Source organism: Podarcis gaigeae (assembly GCF_964106915.1).
Source record: "Podarcis gaigeae genome assembly, chromosome: 9".
In the NCBI taxonomy this organism is placed as follows: Eukaryota; Metazoa; Chordata; class Lepidosauria; order Squamata; family Lacertidae; genus Podarcis; species Podarcis gaigeae.
In genome coordinates, this window is record NC_139685.1 from 22894368 (window position 1) to 22922213 (window position 27846).

At 44.4% G+C, this 27846-nt stretch overlaps 1 protein-coding gene across 18 annotated transcripts in view; it reads right to left on the reverse strand.

The window, feature by feature from the left end:
• Positions 1-27846, reverse strand: part of LIMCH1 (LIM and calponin homology domains 1) — a 219256-nt gene that overhangs the window by 80157 nt on the left and 111253 nt on the right. For all 18 annotated transcript variants that reach the window (XM_083754801.1, XM_083754800.1, XM_083754799.1 and 15 more), the window contains exons 4-5: positions 10813-10919; positions 2809-2839 (exon numbers count right to left, since the gene is read on the reverse strand). In XM_083754801.1, coding sequence (XP_083610927.1) covers positions 2809-2839; positions 10813-10919 — 138 coding nt within the window. The remainder of the gene's footprint in view (positions 1-2808; positions 2840-10812; positions 10920-27846) is intronic.

Sequence of the window (27846 nt, forward strand, 5' to 3'; positions counted from 1 at the left end):
TCATGGTTTGTTTCACTCAAACAAGGCCAACTAGTAGGCCAGTAACAAACCTTGGCTTAATACCATGGTTTGTTTGGAGTCAGACAAACCACAATACCTGGGTTTGGATATAAGGCTAAGCCATGGATCACGGTTTGTTGTTCCCAGTGACTAGTGCAGGGGTTGGCAAGTTACGGTCCCTGGGCCAGATCAGGCTCACCCGGGTCCTAAATCCAGCCCGTGACGTGAATCCGGAACCCACTGCGAAGCTGAGACTCCCGGCAATGGCAACAGGAGGAAGAGGCCGGTCTGTTCTTAACCTGAAACTGTTCTTAACCTGAAGCACCACTTTAGCTAATGGGGCCTCCCGCTGCTGCCGGAGCATGATTTCTGTTCTTATCCTGAAGCAAAGTTCTTAACCTGAAGTACTATTTCTGGCTGAGCGGAGTCTGTGACCTGAAGCGTATGTAACCCAAGGTACCACTGTACTTAACCCAAGGTACCACTGTATTTTGGCCCCTTCCACATGAACCATCAAGCTTGCCGTGAGGTGAGGCTGTGCTCTGGAGTCTACTTCTGTAGGAAGTTACAGCTGCAATCCATTATGATTGTTGTTGTTGTTGATTTTCAGTTATATACATTTTCAATGGCTTTACAATCATTTTAACATTTCAAACCTCAACTTTCTTCCTCCTCTTTCTGCGGTTCCTTAAATTTATTTTCCTGCATATTCCAAATTAACTTGACATTCATTCATTCATCTACTTTAACTATATACTCTTATAAAACTGCAGGTTATTACAATATTCCTGCCAATGTTCTTATCTGTTTACATTTTGTTTGCAAATATTCAACACACCGTTTCCATTCTTTTATAAAAAGTTTGTTATCTTGATTTCTTACTTTTCCGGCAACTTTTGCCATTTCTGCATATTCCATAAGTTTTTGTATCCATTCTTCTTTCGTCAGGACCTTTACAGCTGCAATCCTAAGCGCTTTCACTAGGATGTAAGTCCCAATGATATTTAAAGCAGAATCCTAAATATATTCACCGCCGTTTATGTGGAAGTAAGCCTCAGTGGGTTGATTCAAGTAAACATGAGGTTGTAGTTTACACAACCCAATCATATGTTTGTTTACTGATTGACTAGTCCCGATTTCAATGGGGATCACTTCCAAGTAAGCATACAAAGACCTGCACTGCATGGCTATAACCATGTAATAGTTAAGACATGTGTTTTAGACCCTCTTTGACTAATAGGTGTTCCAGAAAATCAGGGCTGTGACACAGACCTAAGAAGGGCAGACCTCCCACATCACGGTTGCTTTTACAGACAGAAAATTGGATCAGGTGCTCCAAACACAGAACTCCATCAATGCCTAGTTTGGCCTATCATGGGAGTAGAATCATTGAAACATAGAATTGTAGAGTTGAAAGTGACCACAAGGGTCATCTGGCAATGCAGGAATCTTTGTCAAATGTGGGGCTAAGTCACATTGAATTCAGTGAAATGTCTGTGTAAAGAATATTCAGAACAGGGCTTTACTTTATTAAAAAACCAACTAGCAAATAACATGTTTAAAGGTAAAGTATAATGTCATTATCTAATTAAAACAACAAAGCAGCAACACTGGAAACATAATTATGGAGTTTCCTCCCCAAAGGCAACAGCTTGGTGACATCATTTCAAAATATTAGAAAGTATTTCCATTTTTTTTATTTTAAAAAAAATATCTCACCAGCCTTTCAAAGGAGTAAATAATGTCTGCTGCTATTACTAGGCTTGGATTTAGGCTTATATTGAAAATGGAAATGTTTTAATCACAGGTTCTTATTTGGTAGACCTGACCGAGAATCTCTTTTGGTTGGGAAGGTTAGTTAGATGTATGTATTTTATATATGCACATCTATCTTTATGAATGTCTCTTTGAAAAGCAATACACCTGCCAATGAATGGCTTTTAGTAAATCTTGTTCACAGCAACTTCAGAATGCAACTGTTCCAAAAAGGCTCATGCACTGTTGGAGGAAAAACAATTACAATACTGATGACAGGAAGGGCAGGATAAAATGACAGTGGACCTTTTACCTGTGGCTGTGATTATGGGCTCGAAAAGTTATTACAGAAAGTTCTTGGCATTTCCCTGGAGTCTCCAAGGATGTCAGCCAAACGCAACTTGAATTCTCTGTAGTTTACAATTGACAGTATGAAAACCAGAAGTTTTGTCTGGCTTTGGATAGTTTATCTAACTCTGTGACCAACTGAATTTAAAGTTTCCTTCCTCACTGTACAATCCCCAAACTGTTCCTGCTGTCACTGGTTTCAATCAACAAGGCGACTGACTAGAAAAGGCTGCTTTGAAACTACAATCCCTGAAGAACAACACAGAAACGAAGAGAGGTTTGCTGTTGTGATGGGGGGGGGATGACAGTCCTGCAAAGTTTCTATAGCACTATTTAGATTTAAACATCAAAGCTTTTTCTTGAAGTGTCAGACACATCTCTATTAACCTAACAAAAATCCAAGTTAGCCTTTGCAACAAAAGCAGAAAGGAAACCAATCATAGTTTTGTTTTTTTAAATATGGTTTAAACAAAAGCCGAAAACCTTGCTGGTGTCTAAGGGAGTTAAGCTATTTCCTAACTGAAGCAGGAGCAAAGATAGCTTTCCACAGCAGCACCACAGATCATGAATTGCAACAAGACAAAGTGCATGCCAACACACAAAAGCTCTTTTCAGCTACACAACCACATCTGCGTTTCAAGCTCAGTCTGTGGCAACAAAACCATCCATAGCTGCGAGAGGGGGAAACATGCAACAAGTACTTACATTTTTCAGCTTTCTGCTACAGTCAAGATTCCTGGATGTGCAAGCACAACAAGAAAGGAGAGAGAAATATCAGAAACGAGAAACTCTTTCCAAGAGCTTGTATTATGCAGTCGGTCACATGTTCCCCCTAACAAAAGCCTGCAGGATGTGTCTGCTGGTTAGAAACACATGAAGGGAAGATAGAGAGCAATCATTCATTTGGTTTATAGCATGAAAACATGCTCCCAATGTTACCAGAGTCAACAAAGCTACAAAATAATGCAGGTTAGCAGTCCTTCCTCAATGGAACTAAACTAGTGCAAACACACACAAACACAGGCAAATTGTCTTGCTCAATTTATTAACTTTTGTTTGTGTTTACTTGTTTATATGGATGACAAATCAGGTGGACAGTGAGAGAGAGGCTGTCCATTTGCGGGTTTGACACCAGCTCCACTGACTCAGATTGGTTTGCTGACATACAAATGGGAACATGTCCCAATAATGGCTGGATGTTCCCATCTTCACCGTCTGCCAATGAAACAGGCTCTTTCCTAACGTAGCTCATAAGAAATGCGTTAGTCTTTCAGGCGTCGTAAAATCCAGCTTGCTCGTGCAACGCTAGTGTAGTAGTTGAGATTGTGAGTGAGAAGTCCCTGGTGCAAATCTCGCCTCAGCCAAGAAGTCTGCAGGTGACTTTAGGCAAATCACTATCTCAGCCTCGATCTCCTATTTGCAGTAGGGAGATAACACTTAGCTACTTTCAGGGTTGTTGCACAGATGAGGACAAGAATGTACCCTGTTCGGGTGTCAGAGCTACTCCTATAACATGGATAGGCAACAGTGGCGTAGCGTGGGTTGTCAGCACCCGGGGCAAGGCAAGTAATTTGTGCCCCCTAACCCATGGATTTGCGCCCCCTAACCCGTGGATTTGCGCCCCCTAACCCTAACCCCCAGATGTTGTGCCCAGTGCGGCCGGCCCCCCCTGCACCCCCCACGCTACGCCACTGATAGGCAAACTAAGGCCCGGGGGCCGAATCCAGCCCAATCGCCTTCTAAATCCGGCCTGCGGATGGTCCGGGTTTCAGCATGTTTTTACATGAGCAGAATGTGCCCTTTTACTTAAAATGCATCTCTGGGTTATTTGTAGGGCCTGCCTGTGTTTTTATATGAGTTGAATGTGTGCTTTTATTTAAGATGCATCTCTGAGTTATTTGTGGGGCATAGGAATTCGTTCATTCCCCCCCCCCAAAAAAAATATAGTTCGGCCCCCACAAGGTCTGAGGGACAGTGAACCAGCCTGACCCCTGCTCTAACTCAACTTTTACTGCTGAGACCAATGTCCACTATACAGCTCTTACAGAATGTATAAAACATCTTCATTTTTCCAAAATATAGTTCGGCCCCCACAAGGTCTGAAGGACAGTGGGCTTGCCCCCTGCTGAAAAAGTTTGCTGATCCCTGTCCTATAACAAAGAGTACATTGGAGCAGAGGGCATCTGCCAAGCCCTGCACTTACCTGACCTCCTGGCAAGCTTACCAGCTGAAGGAGTAGGAAAGGCCAGGTGGCAGGCATGGTGCAAGCACACCACCAGGAAATCCGAATTGGCTCCACTGGTGTGCTTGCCCTGCCCTGCCCTGCCCACCCTGACACCTCACCCCTCCTGGTAAGCAGTGGGGACTCCCCTAGCAGGAAGCTGGGTTAAGTGCCGCTGTTGGACTGGTCAGAGCCCAAAATTGTACAGTGATACTTCACGTGCAGAGGAATATCCCATCTCCAAATCTTTGCCCCGAAGCCCATGGAAGGCTGTAAAAATGTAGTCATGGCTGGGGATTAGCTACTCTCCCCACTCCAGTGTTGGTTCACACAAATATAGCTAGAGTGGTACATGCTCTAGTTATCTCCCGCTTCGACTACTGCAATGCGCTCTACGTGGGGCTACCTTTGAAGGTGACCCGGAAACTACAACTAATCCAGAATGTGGCAGCTAGACTGGTGACTAGGAGCAGCCGCCAAGACCATATAATACAGGTCCTGAAAGACCTACATTGGCTCCCACAACATTCCCAAGCACAATTCAAAGTCTTGGTGCTGACCTTTAAAGCCCTCAATGGCCTCGGCCCAGTATACCTGAAGAAGCATCTCCAGCCCCATCATTCAGCCCGGACACGAGGTCCAGCGCCGAAGGCCTTCTGGCGGTTCCCTCACTGTGAGAAGTGAGGTTACAGGGAACCAGGCAGAGGGCCTTCTTGGTAGTGGCGCCCACCCTGTGGAACACCCTCCCGTCAGATGTCAAAGAGATAAACAACTACCTGACATTTAGAAGACATGTGACATTTTGTGACATGAGACATTTTGAGGTATTTTTAATCTTTGTTGGAAGCGGCCAGCCAGATGGGTGGGGAACAAATAAAAAATTATTATTATTATTATTATTATTATTATTATTATTATTATTATCTTGCACGGTCATGTTTTGAGGTTATTCTGCCTCCTTTCAGTGGCACTGCTCCCATCCCCCCCCCCAAAAAAATATCACAACCATCTGTGCCCCATTCTATGTACTTTGCCTGGAATGGCTGCTTACCCAGTCATGGGGTGAGCAGCTGCTTCCTTCAGTGCCCTAGGAGGGTCACCTGTGTAGACCTGTGTCTTGTGGAGGAACCATTAATCCTGGGCCTGACCCTGTTATGAGCAGCCCCTCCACCAGGAGTGCCTCAGCCGAATTTCAGATGTCCAACCTACATCTGAAATCAATAAAGTTGTGGCCATGTTTTTAAATCCCAGAACGTTGTCCTGTCCAGTTATCTCACCTTCACAGGCTAGGCCCTGCTCCCTGTGGAGGGGTCACTGCGACTGGGTCCGCAATGAACACTCGCCTGCACAGACATAAATGGGATTTGGCATGCCATGGCAGTATTACATGTCAAGTACAGAAGTGCACAGGCTTGGGCCATAAGTCAGGAATGTGAGCGTTAGACAGAAGACTACTGTTCTTTGACAGTTCATCTTCCGGGAAACAGCTGGGTTAAGATTTTGTGGGAAGTCACAGCTAGTCAAGAGGAACCTGGGATGACGTCCGATGTCAGTGCACCTTCCTTTAGCAGCCAATTTGATTCGATTTGGCTTCTACTTGACTCTTGAGCTAAGTCTAGATAAACAACACAGCCTGTGACCCTCCAGATAACAGCATTTACACTGCTGAGTGAAATCCAGAGGTTGCGCTAATGGGCGGGGACACATTTTTAAATGCTATATGAGCAAATAAAGGGCAGTCGCTGGGGTAACAGAGAAACAAATAAAATACCATGGTTCTTAGCCATTTTACGTTCCTGAATCAAAACTTGTTTAGAATGCAGAGACCTGAAAGGAAAGCTGGGGAGAAGGGTCCCTTCTGCTGGCCTAAGATACATGGAAGGTTCAAAGCTGCTAGTTCTGAAATGGGAGAGCTGTAATCAGGAGTCCCAAGAAAACTGCTTTTGGTTTCTGGGAGGGACATCCAGGGACCTCATGAAGGATCTTTTAGCAAGGGCTGGCTTCATGGGTGACCATACTATGTCCAAAGGAAGCTAATGTTGCTTGCTTCCAATTCCTTCTACAGTGGTACCTCGGTTCTCAAACAAAATCCGTTCTGGAAGCCCATTCAGCTTCCGAAACATTCAAAAACCGAGTTGCGGCTTCCCATTGGTTACAAGAGCTTCTTGTACCCAGTGGAAGCTGCGTCACATGTTGGGGTTCCGAAAAACATTCAAAAATGGAAGCATTTACTTCTGGGTTTTCGGCGTTCGAGAACTGAAACGTACGACAACGAAGGCATTTAAGAACTGAGGTTCCATTGTATTCTTAAGGAGGGCTCATAGTTCTAGGTAACACAATCATCATGTTGCCAAAACTGCAGAGCCCACTATAGGCAAGATCAAGTGTTGGGAAAATCATGCTATTTGAAGTAAGAGCAGATGAGGTCTGCTATGGAAAAGGTGAATTCTTCAGCCAAGTCTCCAAGATCTAAAGCCAGAAAGTGGATCAATGTAGGAACTCAATCATGAGGTTTCTGCGTTCAGTTCCAGATACTGCTTAGGGCTGGCATTGGTTTTACCAATGATTCAGCCCTGCCCCATGTGTTTTTCAAGTTCTCACAAGGGATTCTTACTCACCCTTTCAGAACTAGGGCCTTAGTTGTCTGAGTGGACCCAGTGATCGGTGGACTCCACAACTAAGCCTTGCTGGATAAACTAGATTGTTCCAGAGAATGATCCAAATGTGATCGATGCAGCCCTGGGCCTGAACAGAACTTGAATGTGAGACCATATTGGAACTGTGTTTGCTGGAGCAAACTGGGAGAACGGCAGGGATAAACATCACCAATAAAAACATAGCTATTTATCCCCACCACTTTGGAATGGCAGTGTTTGTTGCTGTGTGTATATGAGTGAGTGAGTGGCAAGGGACAACTATTTTGCTGAATTCCTTCTCTCTCATGCACACTCAGACGCACTGTCTACCATTTTCATCAAAAGCTAAACAGGCTGATGGTTTGTTTAATCATAGGGCCATCAAGCTTTTGAGGATCCTTTAATGAGCACTATAAACCATCTTGAAAGCCCCTTTAATCTGCAACAACAAGGTACTTAATTTCTCTGCCTACTTAGAAGCATTGGTAGCATAAATATGCAAAAGTGCCATAAATTTAAGCTGCTTTCCCCCCCAAAAAAACAAATGCTTTAATCTCAATACCACCCTAGCATACATTTTCAAAGCATCGGGTTATATTTTAATCAAGACTGGAATTTAGACCTTTCAGTGCCCCAGGCAAAATGTTAAAACTACAGTAAATATTTTGCACAGGACTCTGGTTCCATTGAGCTGGGCAGCCCTTTTCGCTCATCTCACTGGGACTTTCCAAGCCCCATGTGGGGAGGAGGTCCTCCTTCCCATGCCCTATAACATCTCAGACATGCCCGACTGCTTGGTATTGCCATCTCTGGGAACCCATGAACCAGCATTTTGATTATGGGGTTCTGTCACCCACCCAAGCACCAATCCTACTCCTGCTTGGCCTGCTCATCATTTTCAGCAGCTTCCGAGTCCCCTTTCTTGTTACATGAATCTTCCAATGATGTTTAGACCTTGTTCCTTCCTGGATCAGTTCCTGTGCTCCTGGGCACAAAAGAATTCCCCCTTGCCCTTGCTACTACAACAAGAAGTGCTTCATTGGCAGCAGTCTAGGCAGGGGCGGAGGAAGTGGGGTGCGGTGGGGGCAGACCGCCCCGGGTGCCTTTGCTGAGGGGGGAGACATTTGGCACGCCACCCACCCGCGACTCCCGGCTTGGGAGTTGCAGGCGGGTGGCGCACCGAATGTCCGCCATCGGCGGCTCACTCTGCCCCCAGCTGCAGGAAGCGTGCACTGCTTTGTGCACCCGAGTGGTTATCCCGTACCCCTCAAGAGCACGCTCCGCCCCCCCTCAGGAGTGCGCCCCGTCCTGGGCAGCGTGGGCATATGCTCTGCCGCTGAGTCCAGGGTAGAGTGTAGTGCACAGATCTTTTTTAAAAAGCCAAGAAAACTGGTGCTCCCTTTAGTGATCCTCTAACTCATGGGTATGGGGACGCGGGTGGCACTGTGGTCTAAACCACAGAGCCTAGAGCTTGCCGATCGGAAGGTCGACGGTTCGAATCCCCGCAACGGGGTGAGCTCCTGTTGCTCTTTCCCAGCTCCTGCCAACCTAGCAGTTCAAAAGCACATCAAAGTGCAAGTAGATAAATAGGTACCGCTCCAGTTGGAAGGCAAACGGTGTTTCCGTGCACTGCTCTGGTTCACTGGCCACATGACCCGGAAGCTGTATGCCGGCTCCCACGGCCAATAAAGCGAGATGAGCGCCACAACCCCAGAGTCGTCCGCGACTGGACCTAATGGTCAGGGGTACCTTTACCTTTTAACTCATGGGTAGGCAGACTACGGCCCCAGGGCCAGAGCCAGCCCAATCGCCTTCTAAATCCAGCCTGCGGATGGTCCAGGAATCAGTGTTTTTTTACATGAGTAGAATGAGCCCTTTGATTTAAAATGCATCTCTGGGTTATTTGTGGGGCCTGCCTGGTGTTTTTACATGAGTAGAATGTGTGCTTTTATTTAAAATGCATTTCTGGGTTATTTGTGGGGCATAGGAATTCGTTCATTTCCACCCCCAAAAAATATAGTCCAGCTCCCCACAAGGTCTGAGGGACAGTGGACTGGCCTGACCCCTGCTGTAACTCAACTTTTACCAATGTTCACTGTACAGCTCTTACAGAATGTATAAAACGAGACAAAAAATTAATTAAATAACATAAATGCTGCTAAATAGGGTGTGAAACGTGGAATGCACAATTCAAAAGTCAGTTGCCACCATTTGTATTTTCGTTCATGCAACGCTATTTTTTTCACATTCTTTTTGCTTTGGGTCTTGGGATCTGCTATTAAACTCAGACTGAAACAGAAGGCCCACTTTTAATCTTATGCCAGTAGCAGCTCACATGCTGGGAAGAAGCCATGGTGCTGCCCTCTAGCCACTGGCATTGCTGCAGTTTACCTGGGCAAGGCTGGCATGGGGAAGACTGGCAGGTTCATGCAGGTGCACAGATGCAGAGATGAATTGGCTCTTCTGGTGCACAACCCCAGAGCATGATTTTCATTCGGATTCCGCACTCCTCCAAATTTCCACTACTGCTCTTGGCTCAAAACAACAATAATAATAATAATCCAAAAATTTGTGGGTTTTTAAAATGATAAAATGTTTCAAAATGCACATTTTGAAATAAGATGTGCATTTAAATATCATTTTGTGATAAAATACAAATTTTTGAATTGTTAAATGGCTCTTTAAAAAAAAGAATTTCAGGTTGATGAGAAAATGGGGACAGAGCAGACTTCTGAATGAATGTGAAACTGCCATAGTCCAGCTAAAAAAATGATCACTCTGTTCCTTGTTAGGAGCTAGCACTGGCACAAGAATACGGCAGATAGAGTAGGCTAGAGAAAGCCATGAATCTTGAAATTCTACACCCTTTCCACATAGCAAAAAATATATTATAGATATAATGCAGGCATGTACAGTGGTGCCTCGCAAGACGAAATTAATTCGTTCCGCAAGTTTTTTTGTCTTGCGAGTTTTTCGTCTTGCGAAGCACGGTTTCCCATAGGAATGCATTGAAAATCAATTAATGCGTTCCTAGGGAGACCGCCTTCAGACCAGGTCCGGGGATAATCTGTCCCCGGACCTCTTCTGAAGGCTGGCGGGGGGAGAAGGACTTTTCTCCCCACCGCCAGCCTTCAGAACAGCCTTCTGAAGGCAGGCGGTGGGAAGAAAAGCCCTTCTCCCGCCGCCAGCCTTCAGAAGAGTTCCTGCAGGGCTGCCTAGGCTGCGGATAGCAGCCTGCTGCCCGGTGCAAGGGACGCTCTGAAGCAGAGCGCCCCTCGTGCGGGGCAGACATCTGCAGCTTGGGGAGCCCTGCAGGACTTCCCCGCAGGGCTCTCCAAGCTGCGGATAGCAGCCTGCTGCCCCGCACGAGGGGCGCTCTTAAGCAGAGCACCCCTCGCGCGGGGCAGACATTCGCAGCTTGGGGAGCCCTGCAGGACTTCCCCGCAGGGCTCTCCAAGCTGCGGATAGGGGCAGCAGGCTGCTATCCGCAATTTGGAGAGCCCTGCGGGGAACTCTTCTGAAGGCTGGCGGGGGAGAAGGGCTTTTCTTTCCACCGCCAGCCTTCAGAACAGCCTTCTGAATGTTGGCGGTGGGGAGGAAAACCTTCCTCCCACCGCAAGCCTTCAGGACAGGTCCGGGAACAGAGGAGAAGGCGGTGCTTCGCTTCCCCGCTGTCCCCATAGATTTCCCTATGGGCTTTCGTCTTGCGAAGCAAGCCCATAGGGAAATTCGTCTTGCGAAGCCGCTAAAAAATTGGAAAACCCTTTAGTCTTGCGGGTTTTTCGTTTAGCGAGGCATTCGTCTTGCGGGGCACCACTGTAATTCCAGAAATGTAGGTGTTGTGTTACTTACCTGACTGTTGCTTTGCTTGAGTTGTCCTGCAGGTCTACTGGGTCAAAAAGCTGAGATTCTTTAAGCCCCAATTCCTTACAGCCTCTTAAGAACAAGGCAATATTGTCCTGAAATGAAACAAGCAAAATTGATGTCGTCTTGTAATCACAGAAGATTATCTCCTTCCCCTTCCTAACCTTGATCACCTGGATGATTCCTAGTTTACTTAGTCTTCCAAATCTGGACCCAACATGTAGCTTTGTTATGTAATAAAGTAAAGTTTTGAAATATAAACTCAAATGCATCATATCTATCCATAGCTGTAGGGGTTGCACTGGTCCTCATTCTTTGTAGAAAAAAACTGTGACATTTTTGTGACTAGCTTATATAAAAACCACAAGAACCACAAGACATATACCCAGAGATCTATGAAGTGAGGAACAGGAGGTCACAAATTTTACCTATGAACAAGCAAAGGACCCACTCGTCCTTTTGCAGAGAGGGTTGGGCAGATTTCAGGCCTGCAGGATCTACTTTGTTTTTTACTCGAACCCTGAGATGCATCAACTGTACAAAAACATAACAGGCCTATGAAGGTGACACCCTTTGTGGGGTGATCTGAAATATCTAGCTCAGTGAGATATTGGAAGAGATGGTGCAATAAGAGTGCTTGAGTTACAGGTAGGCCAGAGTGGGGGCTAGTCCCCTTAACTATTGATTTTTGAAGGTATGGGGGACTTAGGTTGGCTAACAGAAGAGTGGATTTCATTATGTTTTCTCTCCAGAATTCAAGTACAGTGGTACCTCGGGTTACATATGCTTCAAGTTACAAACTCCGCTAACCCAGAAATATTGCTTCAGGTTAAGAACTTTGCTTCAGGATAAGAACAGAAATCATGCTCCGGCGGCGAGGCGGCAGCAGGAGGCCCCATTAGCTAAAGTGGTGCTTCAGGTTAAGAACAGCTTCAGGTTAAGTACGGACCTCCGGAACGAATTAAGTACTTAACATGAGGTACCACTGTACAAATGCGATACTCACTCAACATAGTGGCGATAATGAGTGTCACCACGACACTTTGACTAAATAAATGGCATATTTTTTGCTTTTGCTGCTTGTAAAATTATAGCACAGGTAGATACTTTATAGGTTTGGTTGATTATTCATGTCTGTATTGTGGCAAAATGTAAATTATTTGCAAACTTGCATTCTGAAGCCACTTCTGTTTTATCTCTGCCCGATGGCTAGGGCAAAATACAAATCAGATTTGACAACAGAATAAGTCAAACTCATATTGTGATATTTATTTTCAGCTGGCCCTCCATCTATTTAATGTAAAACAAAACAAAACAAAATAACTCCAGAGGGAAGACAATTGTTAACTCTTCTTTAAGTCTCAACTACCCCTGGGATTTCTTTGGCATAACCAGGGACTTACTGAGGAAAACTGTCCCTCCTTTGGAGCTTGTCTGTTCCTTTTCAACCTCATTGTTTGTTTTGTACTTCTACAGTTTCGCAAGAGTTGCACTCTTTATTATTTCAGTGTGCAGTGATCAGTTCACTAATCGCAATGGCATTTGGCATGCCAGCATCAGCACACTCACAGCTTGCAGTCACTGCCAGCCTCACTGCAAAAATCCTAGACTGAACTTTTACAGACTTCCATGTTCTCTGAATTCAGCCCCTAGTCCAGAAGCCGGAAAGTGAAGGCAAGGGCTAAAAGAAACAAGTCTTTCTTCCACAGAAGGAAGTGTATACTGATGAACTTTTGACTACTTTCCACCTTTCCTCCCATACCTCCAAACCCTGCAGCATTCTGCAAGGGGCATGACAGCTACACTAATGTCAATTGGAGAGGGGGACATGTTTATTACTTTTCGTTCCGCCCATCTCCCGGTGCAACTTACACACGAGCCATCCTGTTTTAGTTTCACAGTCACTTTGTGAGATAAGTGACAGCCAAAGACACCCACAACAAGATTCATTTATAGCTGAGCAGGGATTCAAAAAACCCTAAGCTTCCTGTTCAAATCCAACGTGTTGCCCCTAAACCACAGTCAATCTGAAGGGTTGCAGAAAGAGTCTCCCTTTGATGTCTAATTTCTCCACTTGCCCCAGGCTTCCTTCTTGCTATCTACAAAAATTTTCTAAAGACCTTTACGGATGAAATTAGCTCTCTGTGTGTATTTGTGCAGGGAGGGGAATGCTTCCTTGGTGGGATTTTGAGTAGAATGGTCAGGTTTAGATATTTTGCTGATCAGAACCAATCTAAAAAGGGAATAAAAGTTAGGTACAAGTAGTGTTTACAGCATTATTTGTTATTTATTTTATCATGATTTATTGAAATTGTATCTCTCAAAAGAGCATCAGGCCAGATAGGCTAGGTACACAGTACACAGTACTTTTTCTTTTTACATGGTGGAGCACTGAAACATGTGGTAACATTTGGAAACACTCAACGAATAGGTGGGTCCCATCATACACTCTCTCTCTCTATATATATATATATATGATTTTCAGTTATATACATTTCAATAGTTTTACAATTATTTTAACATTCCAAAACTCCCCTTCCCTCTTTCTGTGGTTCCTTAAATTTATTTTTTAATATTTCCTGCATATTCCTAATTAACTTCATTAACTTATTAACAAATGAATGAATTATTTATTCATCTCCTTGAAAGATATACTCTTATAAAACTGCAGGTTATTACAATATTCCAGCCAATGTTCTTATCAGTTTACAGTTTGTTTGTAAATATTCAATAAACCATTTCCATTCTTTTATAAAAAGTTTGAAATCTTTGATTTCTTATTTCCCCCCTGGTAAGTTTTGCCATTTCTGCATATTCCACAAGTTTTCGTATCCATTCTTCTTTCGTCGAGACTTCTTCTTCTTTCCATTTTTGGTCAAATATCCACCATACACACCTGAGCAGTTGTGTTCTCAAATGGGGAACAAAAGGATAGAGATGGTTCCCATTCTTGCCCTCCACCTATGAGGAGATCAGAGATCTTGCAGACATTACCACTGTGGTGCGAGAGATTAACTACCCTTCACACAGATACAGGAATGTAGTGTTGCAGAGGTTGTGCACCAGCCCCAGTCTCTGCCGAGTGGTAGCGAGATTCCAGGGAGTTTCAGACACTCACTCAGGGTTGTGTTTCCATTGGGAAAGCAAGGAACAGCAGAATCTAGTGTCTTTAAGAAATATGGTTTATTCTACACATCTTTACAGCTTGAAGCCTTTGATGCAGGGGGTGCAGAACATTATGGCCTAAGATAATCCCTCGTCGCTCCTCTCATAGCTTCAGCAAGACTGGCTCCAGAGCAGCAGCCAGTCATGATGACCCCTGGTCTCTCAGTGCAGCCTCCTCCAGCCATCGCCACATGGAGTTCTCCTGCTTCCTCCTACATTCTTCCCAGAATGCCTTGCCAAACGCAACCCCTCCCCTTCTGTAAGCTTGCCCCCCTTCTCCAGACCTCTGTTTTTTAAATGGGTACCATCACGCCCCTGTTACCCTGGCAACCTCCGTTTCCCAGACCCAAGCATCTTCCTTTGATAGGCTATCAACACATTTGCCATGCTAAATAAATAGCATTCCAGGGGAGGACTCTCAGCACTGAGTAATTTCTAGCATCCGGTAATTTCTAACATCCACTAACTCCTTAGAATCACTTTTGCTCTCCCAAACACTGGTACCCCAAACCTGTAACAGTATAAAGGGGACCAAAATCATAGAGCATAACTATTAAGTTGTGGGTGAACATATCAGACGACACAACGATTCTCCAAACAGCTCTTGTTTATTCACAGGCCAGAACTGAACTGAACTGAAGGGTTCAGCCAGCCTGCTTATATAGAGCTCCAGTACAACCTAACTGTAACAACTTTCTGTAACTATCCAATCACTGAACGTCACTTTCAATCCCTTATTTGCATATGTGGACCTGAACTATCTACAGTATCCCCCTGCTGGCCCAGGGTGAGAACTTCAGTACATAACAATAACGGACAAAGCAACCACACGAAACCACCACCCACAACAGGAAGCTCTCCTTGCCATAGCTGTCAATGTTTCCCTTTTTTAAAGGGAAATTCCCTTATTCCGAATAGGATTCCTCGCAAGAAAAGGGAAAAGTTGACAAGTGTTGAAAAGTAGACATTTCAAGATGACAATGAACACCACATAAAATGCTTGAACATGAACTGCATCGCCAGCTGGCAAGTTTTAAAAAGCTTCTTTTAAAACACGGGGCTGTTATTAACGCAGCTATATTTCTTCCTTCTCGCCTTGTGCTTCTCCCCTCCCCGTCAAATTAAGCAACGTTATCTTTCATTTGACAGCCAACCTTCATGCATATCCATTATACCCACTGAAGATGGTCTCCTCAAGAGCAAACCAGAGAGGCCTGCCAGTAGCCACCACACGCCTACCAAATCGTTATTCCCTAATGGCAAGCAGCGAAGTAGCTACAGCTGCCCAGAAAAAGAAAAAGGGTTCATTCCTGCTCAAGTTCACGACCTGCGAAAGGGAAGAGCAACAGATTCCTTTCCTCTTTTAAAATTAAACATCTACTTCTTACAAGCCAAAGAATGTGATCCATAATCTCTTAATAGTTTAGGCACCCTCCACCCCTGCCAACACCAACAAAACAAAAATTGTGTTGCTGTGGGATAGCCACACTTTAAACATTTTCCACTCAGGGTTTTGCAGCTTTTGTGTGTGTCAGCGTTATATAAAACAAAGCCTACGGGAAAATTCGTCTAACAAACAACTTCTTGTTCAATAACAATTTTCTTACTACTTTTGAAATAACAGCAAAACTGACAAACTAAAGATACTTTCATAATTATTGTAGCAATATGAAGGGTAATTAACAATTATGAAGGTAATTAACAATTACAATAGTAATAATAATAATAATAATAATAATAATAATAATAATAATAATTTATACCACGCCCTCCCCAGCCACAGCCGGGCTCAGGGTGGCTAACACCAGTAAAATTTTAAATTACAGTAAAAACATAATAGGAAAAAACCCCACCAATTTAAAATACAGGTTAAAATGCCATTTAAAATGCAGCTTCATTTTAAAAGTAGCCCATAGATCAAAACCATAAGGGGAGGGAAACATAAGGGTCAGACTGCGTACAAACCAAAGGCCAGGCAGAACAGCTCTGTCTTGCAGGCCCTGCGGAAAGATGTCAAGTCCCACAGGGCCCTAGTCTCTTGTGACAGAGCGTTCCACCAAGTCGGGGCCAGTACTGAAAAGGCCCTGGCCCTAGTTGAGACCAATCTAACCACCTTGCAACTTGGGACCTCCAAAATGTTGTCATTTGTGGACCTTAAGGTCCTCCGTGGGGTATACCAGGAGAGGCGGTCCCGTAGGTACATGGGTCCTAGGCCGCAAAGTGCCCCCAAAAAATCACTGTAGTTTTGCAACCAGGGTTAAAACCAGTATAGTTCTTCAAATTCCATGGCATCTAGCTGTATTCAGACATAGGCTGAACCTGCTCCTTGATCTCAGGAACCAGCCTGCAAAATTGGGTTGTGATGACTTTAGTAGTGCCCACATGCATGGCAAACAAACAACTTTCTAAAATGTACAGCGGATTCTAGAGAGCAAGAATTATAATTTTCCTATGTTCCTTATGTGATTTATGAATTATTAAGTTTTTAAAAATATTTTTTGTACCAAAGATTTGCTTACACAAGACTTTTCCTGTGGAACAAAGAGGACAACTTCCAGCTTTCACCCCTTATTTTTGTTTTTGTCTTTTCAAGGGAAACTTTCCAAGGTATTGTGATCTTCTCCTGAGAAGCCTCAACTAAAAGAGTTCCTTCAAAATCATGTCAAAATCTACTCTTTAAGCCAGTTCATATGTCTAAAACAAGCATTAAAACACTGGGGGGGGGGACACTGTTTGAGAGATTGTGTAATGGCATTCATGAAAAATTAAGTGCTTAATTTGTGATCAGATAAAAACTATGGACAAAAAAGAGAGAGAGAAAGAGAGAGCATTTGAGGCCAACCGGAACAAATTACCAATTCAATCTGATGCTAACTTGCTGGCAGGATGGATGGACCAGAAAGCACACACACAACTGTGACCAACAAGGTGGGGTGAGCTACACCCCACAGTCGTATTTAGATTTGAATCCCACTATCAAAACATGACAATGAATAAATAATTTTCACAGGTGTGCCAGGAGTCAAGGCTCCAGCTAAAGGGATGCTTTCGGATCTCATTGCATAGAAAGTAAGGGGGGTTTTAAAGCAGGTGGAATTTCTCCTTCTATAGCCCCCGACAGCAAGTGCTACCATACTACTGTCCTTGTGGGGCAGCAGAAGGAGTGGGCAAGAAGAGTCAAATGTTCCCTGCTAAGAGCTGATCCACAAACATTTGGAATAAGTAAAGCTGCTAGGACTGTACCACTTCAGATTTCAGGCGGTGGGGGAGGAGGAGAAGAAGAGAACTGCACTTCCCAATCTAAAAATAAAATAATTATAAAAAAATAAATGCCTGCCCTTAGGTTCTTGACTATCTAGTTTTCTATATGCAAGAAGTACTGGAGAGCATTTTAATCTCGAGGCTATGGGTTTGAACCTCATGTTGCACAAAAGATTCCTGCATTGTGGGGCTGGGCTAGAGGACTCTGTGGCCACCTTCCAACTCTATAATTCTATGATTCTATGACACGTCATATGCATCGCAAGATAGGGTTGCCATAATAATAATAATAATAATAATAATAATAATAATAATAATAATTTATTTATACCCCGCCCATCTGGCTGGGTTTCCCCAGCCACTCTGGGCTGCTTCCAACACAATATTAAAATACAATAACCTATTAAACATTAAAAGCTTCCCTAAACAGGGCTGCCTTCAGATGTCTTTTAAAGATAAGATAACTGCTTATTTCCTTCACATCTAGAAGGCCCTCTGTCTGGTTCCCTGTAACCTCACTTCTCGCAATGAGGGAACCGCCAGAAGGCCCTCGGCGCTGGATCTCAGCTGAGCGATGGGGGTGGAGATGCTCCTTCAGGTATACAGGACTGAGGCCATTTAGGGCTTTAAAGGCCAGCACCAACACTTTGAATTGTGCTCGGAAACGTACTGGGAGCCATTGCAGACCTCTCAGGACCGGTGTTATGTGGTCCTGGCGGCCACTCCCAGTCACAAGTCTAGCTGCTGCATGCTGTATTAATTACAGTTTCCGGGTCACCTTCAAAGGTGGGGATGGAGACGCTCCTTCAGCTATACTGGACCGAGGCCATTTAGGGCTTTAAAGGTCAGCACCAACACTTTGAATTGTGCTGGAAATGTACTGGGAGCCTGTGCAGGTCTTTCAAGACCGGAGTTATATGGTCTTGGTGGCGGCTCCCAATCACCAGTCTAGCCATATTCCAAAAAGTGAAAATCCTGACAGAGTTGTTGAGTTTTTGGGGGGAACATCTCCCCTCCCCCAAAAAATCATTTGGGGGCTTTTCTTTGATTTTGATTTTAAAAAAAAAAAAAATCACCCTACTTGCCATATGTCCAGGTTTCAACAGACATTTTGCTAGTTCAGCAAAAATCCACCCAGATGCCATTTTTCTGAGCGATTCCTGGGCGTGTCCGGGGAAACCTGGGCTTATGGCAGCCCTATCATAAGATGCTCTCTAGTGAGATATTTTGGGGTCTGAAGGCAAGGGCCTGGCTGTAACGCAACAGATGGTCTGTAACTCAAGTTAGAGAGTCTTCCCCAGCCTGCATCCCTATAGATACTTTGGATTTACAACTCCCAACCCCTAACCATTAGCCATGCCGGTGGGAACTGATGGGAGCTGTAGCCCAAAAGATCTGGAGGGCACCAGGTTGGGCAAGGCTGGTCTGTGGAGTGAAGCAAGGCAAGGCAGACAGGAAGGCAAGGAATTTAGCAACTATTCAATATCTGCTGTACATCAACACAAGTATAGATAAAGGAAAGTAATAGCACCACTCTATTCTGCCTTGGTCGGACCACACCTGGAGTACTGTGTCCAGTTCTGGGCACCACAATTTAAGAAGGATGTTGTCAAGCTGGAATGTGTGCAGAGGAGGGCAACCAAGATGACCAAAGGTCAAAGTTTAGCCTGGAAAAGAGGAGACTGGGAGGAGATATGATAGTCACCATCTTAAGGGATGGAGCAAGACTGCTTTCTCCTGCTCTGGAGGGTAGGACTCAAACCAAGGAAATCAAGTTAAAAAGAAAGGAGATTCCAACTAAACATCTGGAAGAACTTTCTGACAGTAAGAGCTGTTCAGCTGTGGAACAGGTTCCCACGAGGGGTGGTGATCTACTTGAGATTCCTCCATTGCAGGGGGTTGGACCCTCGGGATCCCTTTGATTCTAGGAAGAAACAATCTGCCCAGCTTAAGGAGATACGGCAGGTTTAACAGCAGAAGATGAAGCACCACTGGAGTTGTCCCTTCTGTTTTGTGAGCAGCTGTTGAGCTAGCAAGGTTCAGCCTGACCATTCCACTTGGCATTCTGCAGTACCTCCTTCTAGCCAGCTGCACCAGGGAGCTGAAAACAGGATTAGGGCATCAGTGGCTCTTTCCACTGGCAGGCGGGCATGATGGAGTATGGAGTATCCAAATCCAACATGCCTTGCACAAGTGATCCCTGGTACATGGTTTGCTGCAGGCATGTGGAGAATAGCCATACTCCTCCTGGATGTTCCTGGCAGCGACTGCCATGGGTTTTTAGTGGCACCATCAAGAATCCATAGGCTATACCCTGACAGTCACAAAACCATGTCTGTGGCTGACCTCTCCAGGCCAAGTGTAACATACGCAGCAGCCCTTAAGACTATCCAGAGATGCTGCAAAACAATGAAGCTCACTTAATCACTGGCAGCATAAGAACAAAGGAAGAACTTGGGGCATTTCAAGCTGTGCATTTCATAATACTGTTAGCAGCTCCCATCAGATGTTTTTCTTCATTAGGCTCTTCCTGTGACCCTTCAGGAGGCAGGAGTGCCAAAATGATCAGGGCAAAGCAGCCTGAGTTGTTTTGCCTTCAGCTGTGTGTTTATCACTTGCCCTGGTCAGCTATTTCTCTTTACCCAGAAAAACAGCAGTTAACCAAAAGCCCTTCTAATCTAAACACGGTTCTCCCATATTGGAGTTCTCTCCCAATATCTGAGCCAGTCGAATTTGCAAAGCAACAGATGGATCCAAAGAAGGGAACTTGAAAGTGTAGATGAGAACCTTGGGCTGTTCTCAATGCAGAAGCTCCGGTTATCAAAGAGACAAGCGGCTTTTGTAAGCTAGGAGAAAAAAAAGGACTTGGCTTTTCTGCAGTGGGAACTGCTGTTATGGAAATGGCCGGCCAAACTCTGGATGTGTGGGCAAGGATCTCTCCCCCTCTTTCTCTCTCATGCACACATTTCTCTTGGTTGGATCTTAAAAGTACAGATTATCTATAAGTAAGATTTTGTTTCTTTCTTGTGGAAATGGGATTGCAGATGCATGCACAAACCCTCTCACACAAACTACGCAGAATGACTAGCAATAGGAAACCAAATGTCCAGAAGGTAGACTGTTTTTTCACTCTGGTTCAGTGGGACGTGGGTGACGCTGTGCGTTAAACCACACAGCCTAGGACTTGCCGATCAGAAGGTCGGCGGTTTGAATCCCCACGACGAGGTGAGCTCCCATTGCTCTGTCCCTTCTCCTACCAACCTAGCAGTTCGAAAGCACGTCAAAGTGCAAGTAGATAAATAGGTACCGCTCCGGCGGGAAGGTAAACGGCGTTTCCGTGTGCTGCTCTGGTTCACCAGAAGTGGCTTAGTCATGCTGGCCACATGACCCAGAAGCTGTACGCCGGCTCCCTCGGCCAATAAAGCAAGATGAGTGCCGCAACCCCAGAGCCGGTCATGACTGGACCTAATGGTCAGGGGCCCCTTTACCTTTACCCTGGTTCAGCAAGATCGAAATTACCTCTCCAAGTCCTGCTCAGTGATGCGTCTATACCAGATATGGGGATTCTGCAACCCACCAGATATTGTCAGACTGTAGCTCCCAACAGCCCCAGTCAGCATAGCTGCTGGTTAAGGGATGATGGGTGTTGGAGTCCTACAACATTTGGAGTGCCACAGATTCCCCATCCCTGGTCTATACAGCTGTGAGGCTGACTGTTGCTCACTTCTGGGTGTCAACATTCACTCCTCATCAGTCATTCCCACATCTCTTACACAAAACCACTGCTATCTTTTTCCTAGAAAAAGAGGTGCTGCAATTCACCATGAACACCTCCCTTGATCTCTTATAATGGCAACGGCACCCACCTGAGCTAATAGTCCAAACTTATGGACAACTTCAAACTTTCACAGCCTGTGCTGCAACAAAAAAGTAAGCAGGGATAAATGTCCCTGGTATCTTCTGGGGAAGGGAAGGGAAGGGTGGGAATTAAAACCTACAGGAAATTCTGGCATTTGTACTCCACGTAACTTTGTAAAAGGGCTTTTCCGTGCCGGAGTGCAGTGCGGTGAGTTCCCGCTGAAAAAAAGCCCTGCACATAGCAATCATGAATCCTTAGCCATCAAAACATGGATGCTTCCCCCACACGTAACACAACATTTAGATTATCAATTAGAATCATAGAGTTGGAATGCAAGAATCTTTTTGCCCAACATGGGGCTCGAACCCACGACCCTGACATTAAGAGTCTCATGTCCTACCAACTGAGCTATCCTATTAGTGCTATATTTTCTTTAATGCTCCTGCTATATCCAGGGATACAACACATGAGCAGATAAGTCTGAGGTGTCCATCCACTGCGAAGCAACCTTTTACTTTAGCAACATGTTGAGACGCTACTCATCAATTCACTCCGGGGATTGTGATCAAGTAAATGGTGTGAGAAGACAGAGAGGTCAGGTGTCAGGTTCCTGATACGACAAAGACATTAAAGCCTCCAGATGAAAGTCGCATTTCTGTGGGGTCTTCCCCTATGAAATTCCAGTGGGGAAGCAGCAAAAGCAAAGGACCAATAGCATTGTTCCCTTCCCCTCGCTAAGGGGCTAGGAAAGTAGTTTAGGAGGAGACGGCAGGTGGACAGAAGGAGATGTACAAAGGTGCAACATTGGACAGGAAACACAATTTCTAGTTACTCTTCTTTTCCTTCGTTTGCTTTTCTTTTTAGTCATCCTTCACGTGTGCACAGATAAAAGCTTTCTCAAAGTAACCATACATTTGCTGGCATGAAGATTAAGCAGCATTAAGCAGCTAATAGTCCAAATTTAGGAACAGCTTCGCACTTTCACAGCCTGTGCTGCAACGAAAAAGAAAGGGGGGAGGGAAATGTCCCTGGTATTTTCTGGGGAAGGGAAGGGAAGGGAAGGGTGGGAATTAAAACCTACAGGAAATTCTGGCATTTCTACTCCATGTAACTTTGTAAAAGGACTTTTCTGGGCTCATATCCATTATGAAAAAAAGACTGGGACCAAGAAAGAAATTTGCTTTGAGGAGTTTTTCTGACAAGGCTCCTTTTCTGTTCAAAACAGCTGCTGTCAGATGACTCAATGATTCACCCCCCCTTTTCTCATTTATTTCCATAAGCTGAGTCCTAAGCAACAGTGAAAGGCACTGGCCACAATCCAGCACTAGGTTAGTTAAATAAATGGGATTTAAGTATGCATAACCATATTCTAGATTGCAGCCATTTTATTTTCTCAGTGCAGGGCTGAGCGGTGCGTATTCCATGCTTAACCTTAAAAAAAACCAGCAAGAACTCTTGCTATCTGGTTTGTGCAAACTGGGCATATTTTCACACCTTACTTTGAATTTAATTCTACTTTCAAATGTAACATTTTTTAAAAAATTATGAAAGCTGTTTGGTAAAGATGGGGGTGGGTAGAGAGGGAAATGTAGAGAGAAAAGGGGCTGGGGTCAAGCTAAATCAGCAAAAGGGTTTTAACACAAGTCTTTTTTGCTGCTGCTTATTTGTAAAGAACTAAAAAGAGTGAGGGGCAGAGAATACCAATTAGAAATGAGCCAGAACAGAACAATGGCTGCCTGCAAATGGCAGTTAGCAAACCTGGAGGCCTGCCTTGGGAATGTGCACTCCTGCCCCAAATGTACTACCCCTTCCCAAGAGAAAATCTCCCCTCCTTTCTTAACACCCACCTCAAACCACTGTTAACATCAATGCCGACAAACTACTTTTTTTAAAAAAAAATAATATTTATTACCTTTTCCAACAATTTAGACACTACAGAAAAGAAAAACCATACAATACAATACAATACAATACAATACAATACAATACAATACAATACAATACAATACAATACAATACAATACAAAAAACACTACATTACACTAACATTAAACTAACAAAACAAAACAAACACAATTTAAAACACATCAAATACTTTCAATAACTTATCTTTCGTTTACTTGTTTCCACGACCTCCTCACACCTCCCTTTTTGTATTCCACTTCTATTAATTTTTTCAGCAATTCCTTTCCATCTTCCTCTGTTTTCTGTCCTGTAATTTATCTTAACATATTCTAACCTTATTTTTCCCTTTAATACATTAATAATCTATTTGTACTTAATTCCTTGTAACATTTCTGCTAAAGCCATATAACTTCATTCCAACATTTTTCTAACATTCATTAATTTTACAGTATTTCTGTAAATAATCTTTAATTTTTTTCCAGTCTTCTTCCACCGACTCTTCTCCCTGATCTTGGATTCTGCCGACAAACTACTTACAGACCCTCCAAGTGTCCCTATTTCCCAGGGACGCCCCTGATTTAGAGAAACCGTCCCAGTTTCTCATTTGATCCCAGAATGTCCTGCTTTTCCTTAGGAAGTAATAAAAAAAATATTTAATAATAATTTAGTATTTATACCCCACCCATCTGGCTGAATTTCCTCAGCCACTCTGGGCGGCTCCCAGCCAAGTATTAAAAACAGTACAACATTAAATATTAGAAACTTCCCTAAACAGGGCTGCCTTCAGATGTCTTTTAAAGATAGGATAGCAGCTAATTTCCTTCACATCTGAAGGGAGGGTGTTCCACAGGGTGGGTGCCACTACCGAGAAGGCCCTCTGACTGGTTCCCTGTAACCTCACTCCTCGCAATGAGGGAACCGCTAGAAGGCCCTCAGTGCTGGACCTCGGTGTCCGGGCTGAACGATGGGGGTGGAGACGCTCCTTCAGGTATAAGGACCAAGGCCATGTAGGGCTTTAAAGGTCAGCACCAACACTTTGAATTGTGCTCAGAAACGTACTGGGAGCCAGTGTAGGTCTTTCCAGACCGATGTTATATGGTCTTGGTGGCCGCTCCCAGTCACCAGTCTAGCTGCTGCATTCTGGATTAGTTGTAGTTTCCGGGTCACCTTCAAAAGTAGCCCCACGTAGAGCACATTGCAGTAGTCCAAGCTGGAGATAACTAGAGCATGCATCACTCTGGCAAGACAGACTGCGGGCAGGTAGGGTCTTAGCCTGTGTACCAGGTGGAGCTGGTAGACAGCCGCCCTGGACACAGAATTAACCTGCACCTCCATGGACAGCTGTGAGTCCAAAATGACTCTCATATTTTCCATATTTTCACTGGAGAAATGTTGGTGGGTACAGAGTTATCCGACCCCTGAGCTGTCTGAAGGCAATCCTGTATGGGGAAGTTTTGTTTAATGTTTAATGTTTTATTATGTTTTGATATGTGTTAGAAGCTGCCCAGAGTGGCTGGAGCAACCCAGTAAGATGTGTGGGGTATAAATAGTACAATTATCATTATGGAATGGGACACCCCTATTTTAATCAGAGAAATGTTGGAGGGTATGGAATTATAGTTGGTAGGGGGGATGTTGCTCTAGGGAAGAGAGGATCCATTGGGTCTGTATTCCCAAGACTGGCTTCAGATCTGTTAAAAGTGTGGCTAGCCAAGCCACAATCATTATGGAAAACTCCAACAGGGATCCAACCATGGTCTACACAGCCAGTATCACACCTGCAAGAATAAGATATTACCAAGAACTGTGCTGTTGCAGATAAAGACAGATTTTGTGTACACAAAAGATCCTGGGGAAAGGGAGTCGATGATAAGGGCAATTTAGTTCCTTTATCTTTCCAGAACCATACACAAGGATAAATATAAGCCACGGGGGTTAAGTTAGGATTTGCAAACAAATGAAGCGGGCATTCATATATCACGTCATCTTTCCTTATCTAATGTCAACTTGAATGGCAGCAATGGGCAAATACAGAGTGTTTTATTGTCACAACTCATCTGGGGGTTCCACCCCCTTCAGAACCCAGATGTTACACAGCAAGCTTTTCTGAATGTTTATATTAATGACCAAAAAAATGAGGACGGTGGTACTTTGTGGACCCAAAATTGAGGATAGTAATGGTGAATGCTTTAAAAAGAAGCATCCTTTTTTTAGCACTGTGCACCGGGCAGGAAAGCCATTGTGCAGGAAAGTAGTTTAACCCCAAAAGCAGGTTCATCTTACTGGTAGCTGAAGGTGGAACTCCTGCTGCATCAAATGCATTTGTGTCAAATCCTACAAAACCGCGACAAATTTTTCAGCAATGCCAAATGCATTTTCACCAGCACAACAAGGCTTATTTCCGCTTTCCAGAAAACAGCAAACAAAAGCGAGGTGCAGCTCAATGAAACTGCAGGCTCTTCCAATATACGAAACCATGGGACTCTCCAGAAGTTGTTGAACTCCCGTTCCCATCGAGTGTCAGGAATGATGGGTGATGAAGTGCAACTTGAGGGCCACAGATTCCTAACCCTGCACACAATTAAAGGTTTGCTTTAACTGACATCATTCACCGTTCACAGAGGCAAAAGTGCCCGTCAACTCTTGCTATGGTTGCTATAGTCCTCTGAGCTCAAGACTTTCAGAAAGAAAGGATCCCACTATTAGGTATGTTTTTATTTCCAACCCAAAGAGAAATACAGTAATCAAAGAAAGCCTTTTCCTGAATACTTCTGCCCTTTTCATGCAATAGCCCCTAAGTACGAACACACAACTTACAGCTCAACCGAGGAACGAAGAAAGATCCCTCTCTTAAGGCTGCTCGTCTCTCCAAGAGCCATAATTCAAATGGAAACAGGATGGGGAAATGGAATGGACAATAAATCTGTGAGATGAGTCCAGAGAAGTCTGATATAAAATGAGCAGGCACACGAACAAAACAGAAACTCATTTGGGAATGGGATGTGCTTTAACCCCTTCCATTCCAGAAAGCTCTGTTCCAACTACAGCTGTCCAAGCATTGTTCCAGCACCCAGGGTCCTGACCGCAGTTTTGGTTTTCGAGTCCAATTTTGAGAGGTTAGCTCTGGGGTCAGGCCATAGGAAATAACCGGTTAGCTATGACAAGAGTCTACACCGCAGAAGCCACAGCCAATTGTTGCAACACATTGGTAGAGATGTTTCGACATTCCATCTTCACTCTCGGTCTGCAAAAGTGCTGGTGGGATATCAATGTGCACAGAATACCATGATTGTCTCTTACATAGTTTTCAGGAGGAGGCTAGGAGAGTCCTCTTATGCCCTTCCTTGCACAACTGCCCTGGGAGCAGGCTGGCAGCATCCTGAATCTTGAGTTATCTGATGGGAGGCAGTGATGGCCACTGTTAAGTTGTGGGTGAACATATCAGACGACACAGCGATTCTTCAAACAGCTCTTGTTTATTCACAGGCCAGAACAGAACTGAACTGAAGGGTTCAGTCAGCCTGCTTATATAGAGCTCCAGTACAACGTAACTGTAACAACTTTCTGTAACTATCCAATCACTGAACGTCACTTTCAATCCCTTATTTGCATATGTGGACCTGAGTGAAAACTATCTGCTGGCCCAGGGTGAGAACTTCAGTACATAACAGCCACCAACATGGATGTCTTTAAAATAGACAAATATGCAAAACGGGCAAACCAATGGACGAGAGGACTATCCAAGTCTCCTAGCCTTGATGGTTATGCTCTGCCTCCGTAGTCAGGGGCAGTAATGTTGCCAGAAACCACAGGAAGCAAAAGGGCTCTTGGGCTCGAATCTGCCTTGTGGGTTTGCCACAGGCTGGCCACTGTGAGAACAGGGATGTTAATTTAGATGGGTCATTGGTCTGATCCACCAGACGCTTCTTATGTCCTTACGTTCCCGTACTCCACATTATCCCCTACAACTGCCTCATGAATTATGGGAGGCCAAACAATCGCTTCCATAGGGACTCGGATACAGCACTCCCATGATGATAATAATAATAATAATAATAATAATAATAATAATAATAATAATAATAATTTTATTTATATCCCTCCCTCCCCAGCCGAAGCTGGGTTCAGAGTGGCTAACAACAGTAAAAATAACAGTTTACATAAAATCACAATCAATTAATTGAAATACATTCTAAAATCAATTAAATTCTAAAATCAATTCAGAGTCAAATTAATGGCAACCATTGGGCTAGAGTTCTATGAGGATTACAGAAGGAGGGGGTCAGACTGCGCCTTGGCCAAAGGCTGGTGGAACAGCTCTGTCTTGCAGGCCCTGTGGGAAGATGTCAAGTCCCACAGGGCCCTAGTCTCTTGTGACAGAGCACTCCACCAGATCGGGGCCATGGCCGAAAAAGCCCTGGCTCTGGTTGAGGCCAGCCTAACTTCTCTGTGGCCCGGGATCTCCAAGATGTTTTTATTTGAAGACCGTAAGGTCCTCTGTGGGACAGACTAGGAGAGGCGGTCCCATAGGTATGAGGGTCCTAGGCCTTATAGGGCTTTAAAGGTTAAAACCAGCACCTTAAACCTGATCCTGTACTCCACCGGGAGCCAGTGCAACTGGTATAGCATCGGGTGAATGTGATCCCTCTCCATTTATCAGGGACAACAGGGCTAGCATTCAGCTGCCCTCCCGTCTTGGGCACAGCACAACCTGTTCTTTCCCCCTCTTTCACCCTGCACCCAGAACCCCAGAGTTTGGCATGAACATACTGTAGGCGACCAGCAGCCGAATTATACCAAGTTTCATTAAGAATGGAAAAGGAAGAGAGAAG